This window comes from Sturnus vulgaris, chromosome 24 (genome assembly GCF_052056855.1).
Source record: "Sturnus vulgaris isolate bStuVul1 chromosome 24, bStuVul1.hap1, whole genome shotgun sequence".
NCBI lineage: Eukaryota > Metazoa > Chordata > Aves > Passeriformes > Sturnidae > Sturnus > Sturnus vulgaris.
The window spans coordinates 7,158,669-7,172,045 of record NC_142266.1 but is presented as its reverse complement, the minus strand read 5'-3'; the positions used below and the strand labels follow the sequence as shown (position 1 = coordinate 7,172,045).

At 64.8% G+C, this 13,377-nt stretch overlaps 2 protein-coding genes across 6 annotated transcripts; one reads left to right on the top strand and one right to left on the bottom strand.

Moving 5' to 3' along the window:
• The first annotated feature begins 2,428 nt into the window (after positions 1–2,428).
• Positions 2,429–13,314, top strand: CD164L2 (CD164 molecule like 2). 5 transcript variants are annotated; one of them, XM_088178504.1, is made up of 8 exons: positions 2,429–2,943; positions 3,383–3,530; positions 9,950–10,054; positions 10,491–10,568; positions 10,761–10,826; positions 11,059–11,169; positions 11,452–11,617; positions 12,022–12,733. In XM_088178504.1, the coding sequence occupies exons 3-8, from the start codon at positions 9,979–9,981 to the stop codon at positions 12,035–12,037; spliced, it is 513 nt and encodes a 170-aa protein (XP_088034630.1). In that variant the 5' UTR covers positions 2,429–2,943; positions 3,383–3,530; positions 9,950–9,978; the 3' UTR covers positions 12,038–12,733. The 5 variants fall into 5 exon arrangements, with proteins under 5 accessions (XP_088034630.1, XP_088034628.1, XP_088034631.1 ...); XM_088178502.1 differs by lacking the exons at positions 2,429–2,943; positions 3,383–3,530 and adding an exon at positions 8,220–8,389; XM_088178505.1 differs by lacking the exons at positions 2,429–2,943; positions 3,383–3,530; positions 11,059–11,169; positions 12,022–12,733 and adding exons at positions 8,220–8,389; positions 12,906–13,314.
• Positions 4,572–7,123, bottom strand: GPR3 (G protein-coupled receptor 3). The gene is made up of 2 exons (XM_014890526.2): positions 7,053–7,123; positions 4,572–6,602 (listed from the first exon to the last, which is right to left on the bottom strand). Exon 2 carries the CDS (start codon positions 6,429–6,431, stop codon positions 5,445–5,447), a length of 987 nt encoding a protein of 328 aa, XP_014746012.1. The 5' UTR covers positions 6,432–6,602; positions 7,053–7,123; the 3' UTR covers positions 4,572–5,444.
• Positions 13,315–13,377: the final 63 nt, after the last annotated feature.

Genomic DNA, 13,377 nt, shown 5'->3' with positions numbered 1-13,377 from the left:
GCTGCTGGCCCCGAGCTCAGGTGCCTCGTCTGGCCTGGCTCTGTGGGGCTCTGTTCTCTTGCTGGTTGGTGAAAAGCAACAAAAGGCTCTGTCCCTGCTGCTCCTCGGCCCTGCTTTTACCGCGGGCTTTGCTGTGCCAAATTCCCTTGGCTTTAGGAGACACCGGTGCCTCGCTCCGCAGCGCTGTGCCTTTCTTGGCTGACAATGGTCCCTGGCTGCAAAACCTCATTAGATTAATTGGCCTTGCCAGCTCCTGAACAAGCAAGGCCTTTAGTCATGCTGGGGCGCAGAGGGCAGGGGAAGGAGGGAGCTCTGGGGCTTCCACACTCCCTCGAGCTGCATGTCCCAGCTCTTGGCTCCAGCTGGAGCCTGGGAGGAGCAACTGGGGCTCCTGGCTGCCTTTGGATGGGTGTGGCTGTGGCCAGGTGCTGCCTCTGCTTTTCTGGGCTGCAGGACAACACGTAGCCTTGTGCTTCTGGAGTGACAGCCCTTGGAAGTCATCGTCAGAGTTTGGGGGCTGTTGGTGAGTTTTGTGCTGGTTTAACCCTTTAAACAGCAGGGAAATCGGTCCCAGGTCTGCCTTCCTGGGTAGCCCACAGGGCCCTGTGCCCCACCCTCCACGGAGCCGGGGAGCTCCTGGAGGCTGAGGTTCAGCTGGGTGCAGGGAGGAGAAGCCCAGCAGTGATTGATGGATTGTGTGAGCCCCAGCCCATCCTTTGCTGCCGCAGCTGGGGCAGCGTCTCCACAGCTCTGCAGCCTTGGCACAGCGACCTTGGCCCCGGCCTTTGATCCCTCTCCGTGCCCGTCTGTCTCTGCCACGACTCGGCACAGGATCACAGCTGGCCAGGCTGCGGCTTCACAGGAGCCCCCGTCTCCAAAGACCTCTTTAATTTTCTCCTTCAAGGTGGTGTTAGCAACACCCAGAAGATGCTGCCGGCTGCCTTGGACGAGTGGGCTGCGTGTCCTTTCCACCACTGACGTCAGCTTCTCTCCCTTAATTCCCCCTCTGGGACCGAAGCAAGTGCAGGCGCTGCCAGCTCGGATCAGCGTTAGCAGCCTGCTCTCCCAGTGTGTGGCAGCTCCGCCGTGCCAATGTCACCCCCGGCTCGCGCTGCTGTCCCTGCCCAAGCAGCCATGGCTGGTGGGAGCTCTCCCCTCTTCCAGCATCCCGGGAAGGGCCCCGTGCCAGCAGAAAGTCCCCGTTCCTCGCACGTAGGTGTGCTGAGATGGCAGCTCAGCCCCTCAGAAATGGCTGACTCCTCTCTCTCGCTCTCCTGCTGCCTGGTGGGTTTTTCTCTCCTCCTCCCTGCCTTTGCCGTTGCCTACGCGGGTGTGTGGGGAAGGCAATCGGCTCCCGTGCTGCGGATGGCTTTATCTGTAACTCTTCCATCTGCTCACAGCAGCTCACAAATAACCACGGGGTGCCAGAGGAATTATGTTATTTGGAGCTCAAGTTTCTGCAGTCTGGCAGGGCAGCAGCTCTGCGCCGGGCTCAGCCGCTCTGCAAAGGCCAGCGCCGGCATGGCCAGGGCTTAAGGCAGGAGCTGGGGATGTGGCCAGGGCTGAATTGCTCTCCCCATCCAGTTAGACAAAGCCCCAGCCCTGAGCCAGCATGGAAGCCTGATCCTCTGGGAGCTTCCTGTGGAGAGCAGAGGGTCCTGCTGGCCCCGGGTCCCTGCACGGCCGTGGGCTCGTGGCACGAAGCCCTTCTGCATCGCAGGCGGCAACAGGGATGAAATGGGAGGCTGCTGACCCCCTCTCCCTGAACTTTGCTGTTTCCCACCAAGCACAGCCCTTTCAGACAGACTTCCCTCCCTGGGAAGCACCATCTGATGCCTCCAGAGCCATGGCTGTGGTGGTGGCTGGGGATGATGCTCGAGGCTGAGCTGTGCTGGGAAATGCCTCCCGCTGCCTCCGGCATTTGGTAAAACACTTACAGCAGGGCCGTGTTTTCTTCATTTCCTGCCTGCTCCCGCTTCCAAGGAAACAAAATCCCCCAAGCCAGGGCTGAGGTTTCTCATTTAGATGTAACCCAGGCCCATAACTGGAGCTGCCAGCCCTCCCCATGGCCCGGCGGTCCCAGGGTGGGGCAGGAGGAACATCAGGACTCGTGGTCCCATCGTGGGCACTCCAGTAAGGCATTGAGAGCAGAAACCCGTCCCTGGGATGGGCTGTGGGGAAGGGCAGCTCTCAGCTGTGCCCCAGGCAGGGCACTTGGGGTTCAGGGTGCCAGGGCAGGTTTTGGGGTAGCAGCAGCCTCCTTCTCTCCTCCCATCTGCAAACCCCCGGTGGTTTTGGCACCAGGGCTGGAGCAGGGCCTCTGGGGCGGGTGGTTTGGGACCAGCCCTGGCTCTGTTGTGGGTGCTGCCAGCTCTCTCACATGCACGGTGGCCAAGGGCAAATGCTTGGAGCCGGATCTGGGCTCCACTGCTGCCAGCAGGACCAGGGAGAAGGGGAGCAAACCCCAACCTGCCCCCCCTGCCTGCACTGCAGCACGGGAGGAAAGAGCTGCCTGTGCTTGCAGCATCTGCTGGGAGCCTGGGAAGGGCTGGCCCTGCCAGATGTGCGAGCACAGCTGGGGTGAGGCCGTGCCCACGTCTCTTAGCTCATATTTTAACCCCAAGTTGGGCTGTTGGTTCCCCCTGAGCCTCTCCTGCACATCCCTGGCGTGGGGGTGGCTGCTCAGCACTCCGGCGCCTTCTCGGATGGATTTGACTTTTTTTTACAGCTTCACTTTCTACATCCTTCTCCACCAAAAAAGGGAGCAGGCTGGGCCCTGCTGCATCTCCCCGCCTGGTGCCGCCTGCTCCATCATCCCCAAAGGTCTGGAGCGCCGGGAATGTCCCTGGGAGAGCGACCAGCACTGGCAGCGCCGGGGTCGTGGCTTTCTCCAGCTCCACCCGAGCTTCCCTCACCCATCCCGGCAGCAGGAACAGGGCACAGGTAGGAGCCAAAGGGGGCATTTCCCACCTGGGAGGGGGCACACGGAGCTGGGCAGTGGCCACCGTGGTGGCAGCAGGGGACGGGGCTGTGAGGGTGACATTCTCGGGGTGCTGGTGACAAGGATTCACTGAGGGCTCAGCTCCCACAGCTCCCGAATTTCTGTTCCTGGGGAAACGCCTTGGCTTGAGCTGTGACGGCTCTTGATTCCACGCTGTCCCTGTGGGTCCCCGCCGCTCCTGAGCCCCCTGCACGCCCTCGGTCGGTCTGGGAAGCTCATCAGCCACGGCACAGCCCCTCCAGGAGCTGGGAGGGGGGGGCTGCACCCTGTGCCCACCCCCGCGCCGGCCCTGGAGGGTGGGAGCCTGAGCAGGGGCTCCAGCAGACCCGCACGGTGCTGCCTCTGTGCCTTGCACACTCCGGTGTGTCACCCTGTCCCCAGGGGAAGTGACAGCGACCCCGGGGAGGGGGAGGAACTGGATGGGCTTGCACACCGTGGAGAAGCTCCCTCTGAAGACATCAGCAGGGGAGGCACGAGGGACAGAAAAGCTGTTTCAGCTGCCATGTGATGTTGACATAAGAATCACCAGGTAAAAACTGCCCCTGAATACAGCAGAGCTGGGAATTAGGGGATTTTTCACTGCTGGGGGAGGGTGGCTCGGGAATTATCTCAGCTGAGCCCTGGGGTACAATGAACACCTCCAGCCTCTGGCTTAACCTCGCTGAGGACAAAGGGAGCCCGAAATTCGCCCTCCCCGGCGCCGAGCCCAGCCCTGGGAGAGCAGGAGATGATCTGTGGGTCCTTCAGCCCTCCCGGCCCCATCTGCCCCCAGCCCGTGCTAACACAGCCCCCTGCCCGCGCCCAGCGAGGGAAATCTTCATTTCCTTCGCAATAAACAGCCCCACAATAAAAACCCCCCTCGGGGCTGCCACCGGCTCCCCGAGCCCGAGGTGCCCCGGAGCCCCTGGGGCCGCTCCCAGCCCCGGGCACCGAGCCGGCCCCGCTGCTCGCCAGCCCCGGGCTCTGCCGCATCCCGGCCCCTGTGACAGACCTGCTGCTCCCTGGCCGGGGTGGGCAGTGGCACGGGGGGCTCTGGGGGCGCACAGGCTGGCACCGGAGGGGCTGAGCTGCCCTAATTAGCTGTGGCATCATTAACCCCGCCTTCCCTGCCACCGGCGGGCAGCTGGGTGAGCGGTGACTTTGGGAGCATGGGAGTCTCAGTGTGGGGGTGCCGGGCACGGTCCCCCTGTGCCCCCCTCACCAGGAGAGGGGTGGGGGGCAGAGATGGAGGCAGAGGTGCCGTTCCTGCTGGGTGGAGGGCCCAGGGTGCGACCCCTCGGTGGGAAGGAGTCCCTGGGCGGGGGGACGTGTCAGATGTCACCAGCAGAGCTGGATGCAGCCCCTGTGAGGATGAGGATGGTCAGGGGCCTCAGCGCTGCTCCCCCCCGGGCCAGCTCCTGCTAACAGGATGTGATGGGTGGGGGCAGCGCTGTCACTCGGCATCTCTTACCCGGGAGCGGGGAAACGGAGCAGGGGGGTGGCCCTGGTGGGGCTCGGGAGCCTCAGCCTTGTCCGCCCCCTCGGGAAACGCCATCCCACCCCCTCCCCTGCATCAAACAGCTGCAACTCGTACCACAAATTAATTTATTCCCCTCCCAGAGTTGTAAACAAGAAGCAGCTCCCCCACCCTGACGCACCGAGCGGCCCCATCCAGAGGGGTCCCTATCCCGAGGGATCCCCATCCCCAGGGCTCCCCAGCACCAGGGGCCCTTCACATCCATTCCCCGGCCCAGAAATGTGCAAATCCAACCCCAGTGCAAAGAAAGGCTTTGGCAGGGGGAGCCCCGGGTGCCGCGGGTGGGGGTTGGCAGCTCACAGAGGACCCCAGAACTTGTGGGTTTGGGGGTGCAGAGCCTCCGGCAGCCCCCCCTCCTGAAGGCAGCGAGCACTAGAGGGCAGCAGGGCCCAGAGCTGGGCGGCGGGAGGGAGGCATGGAAATCAAATTAAATAATAATTCAAATACCAATAAATAAATAAAGGGATGGACGGATGGCAGAAGGGGGCGGGGGGAGGGGGGGTTGAGTCCCTCCTCCTTTGGCAACGAGTCTCTCCTCCCCTTCCCCAAATGTATAAAATATATTTTGACTGTCTGAGGTAAATAACAAGGTAGTAAAAAAAAAAAACGAGAGGGGGATGAACCTTCCTGGTGTCCCCCCACCCTTAAAAAACTAAAGCACCATAAATAGTTTTAAGGAAAATATGAGGATCTGCCCCTTCTCTCTCACTCATAAATATAGATAATATTATGGATAAAAAATACGTTTTTCTCTCTATTCAAAAAGTGGAAAAATAGAGGAAAAGAAAGGGTTGTGCCCAGAAAGGATGAGGCTAGGAAGAGCTGCTTGGTTCCAAGAGCTCCTGCAATGTGCCTCTGGGAATGAGACGGGAGAACCAAAGCGCATCCCCGGCTCCAGCGGTGAGTGAGAGGCGCGGGGGGGGCACCTCAGACGTCACTGGGGGAGCGGGAGCGGAAAGGCGGCGCGGAGGAGCAGCAGCCGCAGCACACGGCCCACAGCACCTTCTGGATCTCCTGGTTCCGGAAGGCGTAGATGACGGGGTTCAGCAGGGAGCTGCAGGTGGCGGGGAGCAGCGTGATGTGGGTGTAGAGCGCCGGGGAGCCGGCGTCGCCCAGCAGCCCGTAGACGGCGAAGGGCAGCCAGCAGGACGCGAAGGTGCCCAGGATGACGGCCAGGGTGGCGATGGCCTTGCGGGCCGTCACGTCGTGGGAGCTGGCCAGGAAATGCCTCTGCACGGCGATCTGCTGCGCGTGCCGGCACACGATGCGACAGATGTGCACGTACAGCTGGAGCATCACCGCGAACACCGCCAGGAACGACACGGACAGGATGCTCAGGTGGCTCTTGGTGAGCGGGCGGACGATGCTGCAGGCCGAGGGCTCCTGCAGGCAGTTCCAGCCCAGCACGGGCAGCAGCCCGCAGCAGATGGAGGCTCCCCAGGTGAGGAGCAGCATGATGTAAGTCCTGGTGACCGTCCTGTCCGAGTAGTAGGTCAGGGCGTTGTAGAGGGACAGGTAGCGGTCGATGGTGATGGTCAGCAGGCTGCTGACGCTGGCCGTGAAGGAGGTGACCAGGAGCCCCACGGTGAGCAGGCTCACCGCCTCCGACGGGATGAGGTACACGAAGGCAAAGTGCAGGATCAGCCCCAGACCCGCCAGCAGGTCGGCTGTGGCCAGGCTGCCGATCAGGAGGAACATGGGGGCGCGGAAGGCCGGGCTGTAGAAGATGACCACCACCACGATGGCGTTCTCACACGAGATGATGGTGCCCGAGGCGCAGAGCACAACGTCCCACGGGTTCAGCGCGAGGGGCTGCACCACGGACTCCAGATCCAAGGAGCTGCCACTGCCATTCCTGGCTGAGAACCAGCCCTGCTGGCCCTCGCTGGAGTTGGGGGGCCCTTTCTCCATCATGATGGCGGGGGGTGACCTGCAAGGGCAGCCCCTCAGCACCGGCTGTCCCCGAGCTGCCCCCGTGCCACCCAGACGGGACAGGACTGCCTCTCCCCAAAAGTTGTCTTCAGCAGGGTGGGCAGGGCAGTGTAGGTTGAGGGTGTGCTCGCTGTTTGCTCCGAGGGGATTTTTCTGGATGAGATGGTTTAATTTTAAAATAAATAGGTGAATAAAGGGGAGAGAACACACAGACACACTCACACACACCACCCCTGCTCCTGCCTGCCCGAGCTGCTGGGGATTGGGCACTGCCTGATTTTGATGGATAAATCCAGGGGAGCAGCACTGGCAGTGGAAAACACCCTCCCCCGCGAGGAGTTCGGGGCCAAAGTGAGGGGATCCCAAGGAGCAGGTAAAGGGGGTGACCCTGCCCCCTCCGATCAGCACCCCAGCGGGAACAGACCCCTCCCACCCCCACCGTGGCATCCCTTCTTACCTTGGGGCTCTACCTCTCCCTGGACGGGCTTTTGGGGGGCACGGCCGCCCCTCGCCACCCTCCCCACAGCTCCAGAGCGGGCTCCCCCCGGTGCCGGTGCCCCCCCGGTGCTCCCCCCGGTGCTCCCCCCGGTGCCGGGCACTCACCTGCCGGGATGCCGGGCCCGGGCTGCGCTGCGCTGCCCGGCTGGGGCGCCGCTGCCATGGGCGCCGCCGAGTTATAGCGGCCGAGCGGGGCCGGGGGGGTCCGGGGGGCTCGGGGGTGACTCACGGCCCCCCCAGCCCCGCTCGCCCCGCTGTGACGTCAATGGCGCGCCGGAGCCAATCAGCGCCCGCGCGGGCAGCGCGGGAGCGCGCGCGCCGCATCGTAATCGCAGCTCATTCATAAAAAAAAACAGCCCCCCCCCAAACACCCCCCCAAAAAACTCCCACGCCCCCCATGGGACCCCCCCTAATCCCGGGGGGGGGGCGGCTCGCCCTTCTCCCCGCCATGCGGGGGTCTGGGGGCTCCTCTGGGGAGGGGGCGGCCCGGTTTGGGGGGATGTGGGGTGGTCGAGGATGGGTCCCGTCCTGCCCCCTCCCCTTCCCGCACCGGGAAATGAGTCACGGCAAGGATGCGGGAATGCCAGGCCGGGGATGCGGGAAGGGCTGCGGGGAGCCCTCGGGGGGAGAGGAGGAGGAGGAGAGGAGGAAGGAGCGGGTGCCCTCCTCGGCACTCTTCCCCCGCACCGGTTCCTCGAAGCTCACGCGATCGGTCCCCGCCGAGGGGAGAGGGGGTCCCGGAGAGCCCGAGCTGGGCTGCGGCTCTGCTGGGACCCGCGGGAGCCGGGACACCCCGGTGGTCCCGGCCACGGCTGCGGCCCGGGCAGGGAAGGGGTGGGGGCTTGGTTCGGTTCGGTTCGGTTCGGCCCAGCCGCGGCCCCGGGAAGTGTCCAAGTGTCCCGGGCAGGGCACTGGAGCGAGCGGTGAGCGGTGCGGGGTGTGCAGTGTGTACAGCGTGTAGTGTGTGCACACTGTTACAGGTGTGTACAGGTGTGTACAGGTGTGTACAGGTGTGTACAGGTGTGTATAGGTGTGTACAGGTGTGTGCACACTGTTACAGGTGTGTACAGGTGTGCACAGGGGGTGCAGTCCGTGCAGCCCCGGGTTTCCCAGGGCCCATGGGGGGGTGTTTGTGGGCGGGGGAGGTGACGCCCCCCGGGAGAGCCCCCACACCCCCGGCCGGGCCTGCCGGGGCGGGGCGGGGCGGGACGAGGCGGGGCCGCCCCCCCTCCCCCGCCGCCGCCGGGGCCGCCTCCCGCGGGCGCGCATCTGCTCCGCTCCGCTCTCCCGGGAGATCCGCGGACACACCTCCCGCTGGGACCGTGCCGAGCCGGGCCGAGCCGAGCCGGGCCGGGCCATGGCCCCGCCGGGCCCCGGGGCGCTGCGCTGCGCGCTCCTGTGCGCGCTCCTGTGCGCGCAGGGACCCGCTCCCACCCGCGCAGGTACGGCCGGGGGCGCGGGAGGGGAACTCGGGCCTTCGCAGCTTTGGGGCAGCTCAACTTTTTTGTGGGGGTTGGTTTCTTCCCAGGGGTTCCTCTCGCCTTTGATTTGGGGGAGAGGGACCCCTGGTCCCGCTCCCAGCCGTGCTCCGGGGGGCTGCGACCCCCGAGGGCCGGGGGGTGCTGGGCTGCAGCGGGATAAGCAGGGTCCAGGCTGCTCCCCAAAGAGTGTGGGGATCTCGTGGGGGAGAGGGGAACGGAGCCGTCACCTCCTTCCCGAGGTGCTGCAACTCCGGGCATTAATTATGCAAACCCCAGGCTTCCTCCCGCTCCCCCTCTCCCATCCCCCGGGGCTGCAGGGACACATTTCCACCCTGACTTATCCCGGCGGGACCCACGCATGTTCCCGGAGCCGCCGTGGGCGGGGGGCTGCCCTCAGCCGGCCCCCTGCCCCCCTCCATCCCCTCCCTCCCCACACCTGCCGGCAGCAGCGGGAGTTGACAACGCTGGGCTCAAACGCCTGTTCCTGCGCCTGCCGCGATAAAAATAAATTATAAACCTGCCTAAACCCTTGCGAACAAAGTCCTACTTTCCCATTGGCTCCCGGCAGGTCTCCAAATGCTGGGAGGGGGGGCCAGCGGCGTGCCCACCTCCCCCTCCCGTAGCCATGGCAATGGGGCCGCAGCATCTCCGCTTCCTGCCTTGGCCACCAGTTGCCCCCTTGGCTTTTCCTGGGAAAGAAGGAAAGGGGCTTTTCTGTCAGCGCGTGGTTTTTAGGGAACCCTAAAAGCTGGGGGGCTCCAGCTGCTCCCTCCAAAGGGGAGCGGTGTGGTGGGAAGCGCTGCCGGCAGGGATGCCTTGTGCCCTGGGGAGCCAGCCCGGGGGAATGCCAGCCCGGGAGAATGCCAGCCCGGGGGAATGCCAGCCCGCAAGAGCCTCCTGCGAGCCCTGCGAGGAAGGTTTGCCCCTGAGAGGCTGGAAACGCATCCAGCGTGGGGAATGGCTCCCGGCTCTTTCCCGGGACGATGCAAACGCGGGCGTGGGACGCAGCGAGGTGCGGGCAGGGCCGGGCCGCAGCTCCTCGCAGCCTCCCTCGCCGACAGCCAGCGCTGTAAATTAATGATGAGCGTGAGTGGGGGAAGAGCAGCTCCGCAAACACCAGAGACACTCACGGGCTCCCCGCGCCGCTGGGAGCGGGGGTCCCGCGGGGTGGCCCGGGCGGGCAGGGGGGCGACACCGCTCAGGTAACCCCGACCAGGCTGGTGCTGCCGCCTGACCTCATTTTAAACTCCACCAAAAACCCCCAGATGCCAGCGCTGGAGCAGAGGGATGTTTCCTGCGCTGTGGGTGCTGGGTGAGCCCTGGGTGGGTCCTGGGGGCTGCGGGGTCCCCTCGCTGGGGGGCTGATGATGAACACTCCATGGGGACGGGGCTGCTGGGTTCGGTGCTGTGGGATGTGCCTTTATTCCTCCTGCTGCAGCACCGGAATTCTCCCTCCATGCAGCTGGGCACTGCCCGAGGGACGGGCGCTGGCCCTGCCCTCATCGCTTTTCCCTTTGGCAGGCGAGTGTGGCAAGCTGAGATCCTGCGAGATGTGCACGGGCAGGACCCATCCCCACAACGGCACCGAGTGCGTCTGGGTGGGCTGCGGGACCCCCGAGGAGCCAGGTGAGGGGCTGGGCTGGGTGGGCACAGGGAGGGGCTCTCATCAGCCCCCCCGGCCGCTGGCACTGGCCCGGGGCCGTGCCCGGCACTCAGCACCCTTTGGATGCCCAGTCCCAGCTGCTTTCACTGAGCTGGTCAAGGTGCAGCTCAGCTCTTTGGGGCTCTGAGCCCCCAGCCCCTCAGATGGATGCCCACCCTCATCCCAAACCCTCAGGGCAGCCCTGGGCCCGAGCACCGCCGGCTGCCCTGGTTTGGGATCCTGGGGACAGCTCTGTCCCCCCTAAAGCTCTGTCCCCCTAAAGCTCTGTCCCCCCTAAAGCTCTGTTCCCCCTAAAGCTCTGTCCCCCTAAAGCTCTGTCCCCCCTAAAGCTCTGTTCCCCCTAAAGCTCTGTCCCCCTAAAGCTCTGTCCCCCTAAAGCTCAGCTCCCTGTTCCCGCAGACCCCGGGAGCTGTGTGCGGGCAGGCTCAGCAGTGCGGGAGAGCTGCGCACTCTACAACAGCAGCGCCCTGTGCCGAGGTAACCCCAGAGCCCCCTAAACCCCCCCAGAGCCCCCCAGAACCTCTGGCCTGCGGGACAGGGGTGCTGCTGCGGGTGCCAGGGCCATGGGGATGGAATCCCATCACCGGGATGGGGACATGGCTGCAGGGCTGTGTGGCAATGTCCCCTGTCACCCCTTTTACCCCTTCCCTCTGTCCCTGCCCTCTCCAGCACTGAAGTCCCACACGGAGGAGCCTCCACGATCCCATAGCAAGGAGCCAGTGACACATCCTACAAGTGAGTGGGTCTGGGGAGGGGTGGGAGGCAGTGGGATGGGGGGCCTGGGTGCCCCAGGGATCAGTGTTGTCCCATCAAGGCCCTTCCCTCGCTGTTTCACCTCCCTTTGGGAGGGTGAGCGGAGCTGCCCTCAGGGCTGCACCGATGGCTGTCCCAGGTCCCCGCTCTGTCCCTGTCCCCTCTCTCTGCACTGGGCACTGCAGTGACTCATGACACGCATCCCCCCTCCAAGAACAGGCCCTGATTCCATCCTTGCTGGGAATTGCCACCTCCAGCCTGGCTGGGACTGAAGGAGCCTCTTCCAGTAAGAGGGAACTGGAGAGCGCTGGGATAATTGCAGCAGGTAACCGGAGCCTGGAGCCTGCTGAATTATTGATCCCACTGGGATCCTCTTGCCACTGGCTCCTTTCCTGCAGCTCCAGCTGCTCTGGCATGGGAAGGGGCTGAGCCCATCCCAACATCCATTGGTGGGGACATCCCAGCCCCACACTGGGAGCTCCCATTCCTCCCTGTGCAGCCACTGACCTTCAGGGACCCCAAATCCCCTCTTTGCTGGACACATCTGTACTCAGGGATGCCAGCAGCACCCATAACTCCCCAAACCTCCCCTTTTCCCTGGCACCAGGGACCACCACCACCAGTGCCCCGCTGACGGGCAGCCCCGAGTTTCACCCGCCCGGCTTCGACACGGCGAGTTTCATCGGGGGCATCGTGCTGGTGCTCTGCGTCCAGGCCGTCGCCTTCTTCATCATCAAGTTCATCAAGTCAAAGGACAGCACCTACCAAACGCTGTAAGGGCAGCATCTGGGCTGGAGGGGGGACCTGGGACAAGCCCACCCTTAGAGCCAGCACTGGGGTCACTCTGGGGTCCTGCCCTGTCCTGTCCCATCCTGTCCTGTCTCTCTGCTGCGCTGTGTCCCATGTCCCGTCTTTGTGCCAGCCTGTCCTCACCCCGCAGGGGATGATTTGGGGGTGGAGGGGTGGGTTCATGTCCCCCTGCCTGTCCCCTTGCCCCTGTCTGTCTGTCCTGCTCCTCTGTCTGTCGGTGTCTGGCTGGATCCTGGCTCGGAGCCCTGCAGGGAGGGGGGCCCCAGGTCTGTGAGTCAGGGGGGGCTCTGTGCTCTGCCCGGCCCGGGGGTCGCTGTGTCTGACGTGGGGGGCTCTGCCCCCTCTCTCTTTCCTTCCACGCTGCCAGAGAGGACAACCAGTAGGTTCTGGGAGCAGTGGGGAGGGGGTGTCCCCCCGCACCCCCAGAGCTTCACCCTTCCCTGGCACCTCCCCGGGCACAGGGGGGGGATCATGGACCCTCCCCCCTGGTTTGCATGGGGGGTGTTTGGGTGTTTCCAGCTGGTTTTGCTGTTTCCTGTGAGCTGTTAGGGATGGAAAGGAAGGGGGTCCCCCCCAGGAGCCCCTCAGGGGTGCAGCCCCTACAGGCCCTCTGCCACCTGGGTGAGGTGTCCCCAGTGTCCCCAGAGTCCCCAGCCTCACCACAGCGGGGTGCAGCCCCCTCACCCTGAGCCTCCTTCACAGCATGGCAACTGCAGGGCTCCCAGTTTGGCCCCAGTTTGACCCAGTTTGGCCCCAGCAGCCCCCTGCCCACTCTCGGCACCCCCTGCCCCACTGCCTCCCCACAGCCTTGAGGGGTCCCCTCTTCCCCTGGGGGACCCTTGGGTGCTTTTCCCTCTAGCAGAGCACCCAACCATGCCCTGATACCCCCGTGCCCTCAGGGGAGCCAGGGCCTTGCTGTGTGCTTTTGCTGTGCCTCTGTGTGCTCTGGGGGGGCTGGGGGGTCCCCTCTCCCCCACCCCCTTTCTGTGTGCTGTTTTGGGGAGGGGGCTGCGTGTCGTGTGCTGTGGGGTGACACTTGTAGCTCGGGCTGCCCCCATTAAACTCTGTGAGGTGGTGTCCGTGTTGTGTCCGGGGCTGCTGTGGCTGGGGGGGTGCAGGGGGGTCCAGCCCTCCCCCATGGGGTGGGTGGGCACTGGGACACTCCCTGGGGGGCTGTGAGGGGCTGGGACCCCCGGGGTGAAGCCCCCCAGGACCTTTCCTGCCATGTCTCCTCTCTGTCCCATGCACCAGGATCTGATCCCCGTGCCCCCAGGCTGGGGGGGTCGCTGTCCCTGCCCAGGTGAAGAGGCCACTGCTGGTGTCCCCCTGCCCACTGCTGGACTGTCCCCCCTGCCACGGCCCCTCACACCACGACTATGCAAAGCTGGGGACACCAGGGTGGGACCCCAGGGACGTCTCCCAGGCCTGCCCCAGCCCTGTCCCTGGGGATGCTCCGGGGTTTTGTACCCTCTGGCTGCCCCAGGGGATGCAGGTGGGCGGGGGGGGCCCATCCAGCCCTGAATTCCACCTTCAGCCCCCTCCCACCCTGGGATCACAGCACACGTGGCCATGGGTGGCAGTGGGGGACCCTTTGCTGGCCCCAGCCCCACACCAGGGACACAACAGAGGGGACAGAAACCAATAAAGGATTTTCCTGTAATTTCTGGTGTCCGTGTCATTGTCACCCTCCTCCTGTCACCCCAGAGCCCCAGCAGTGGGAGCT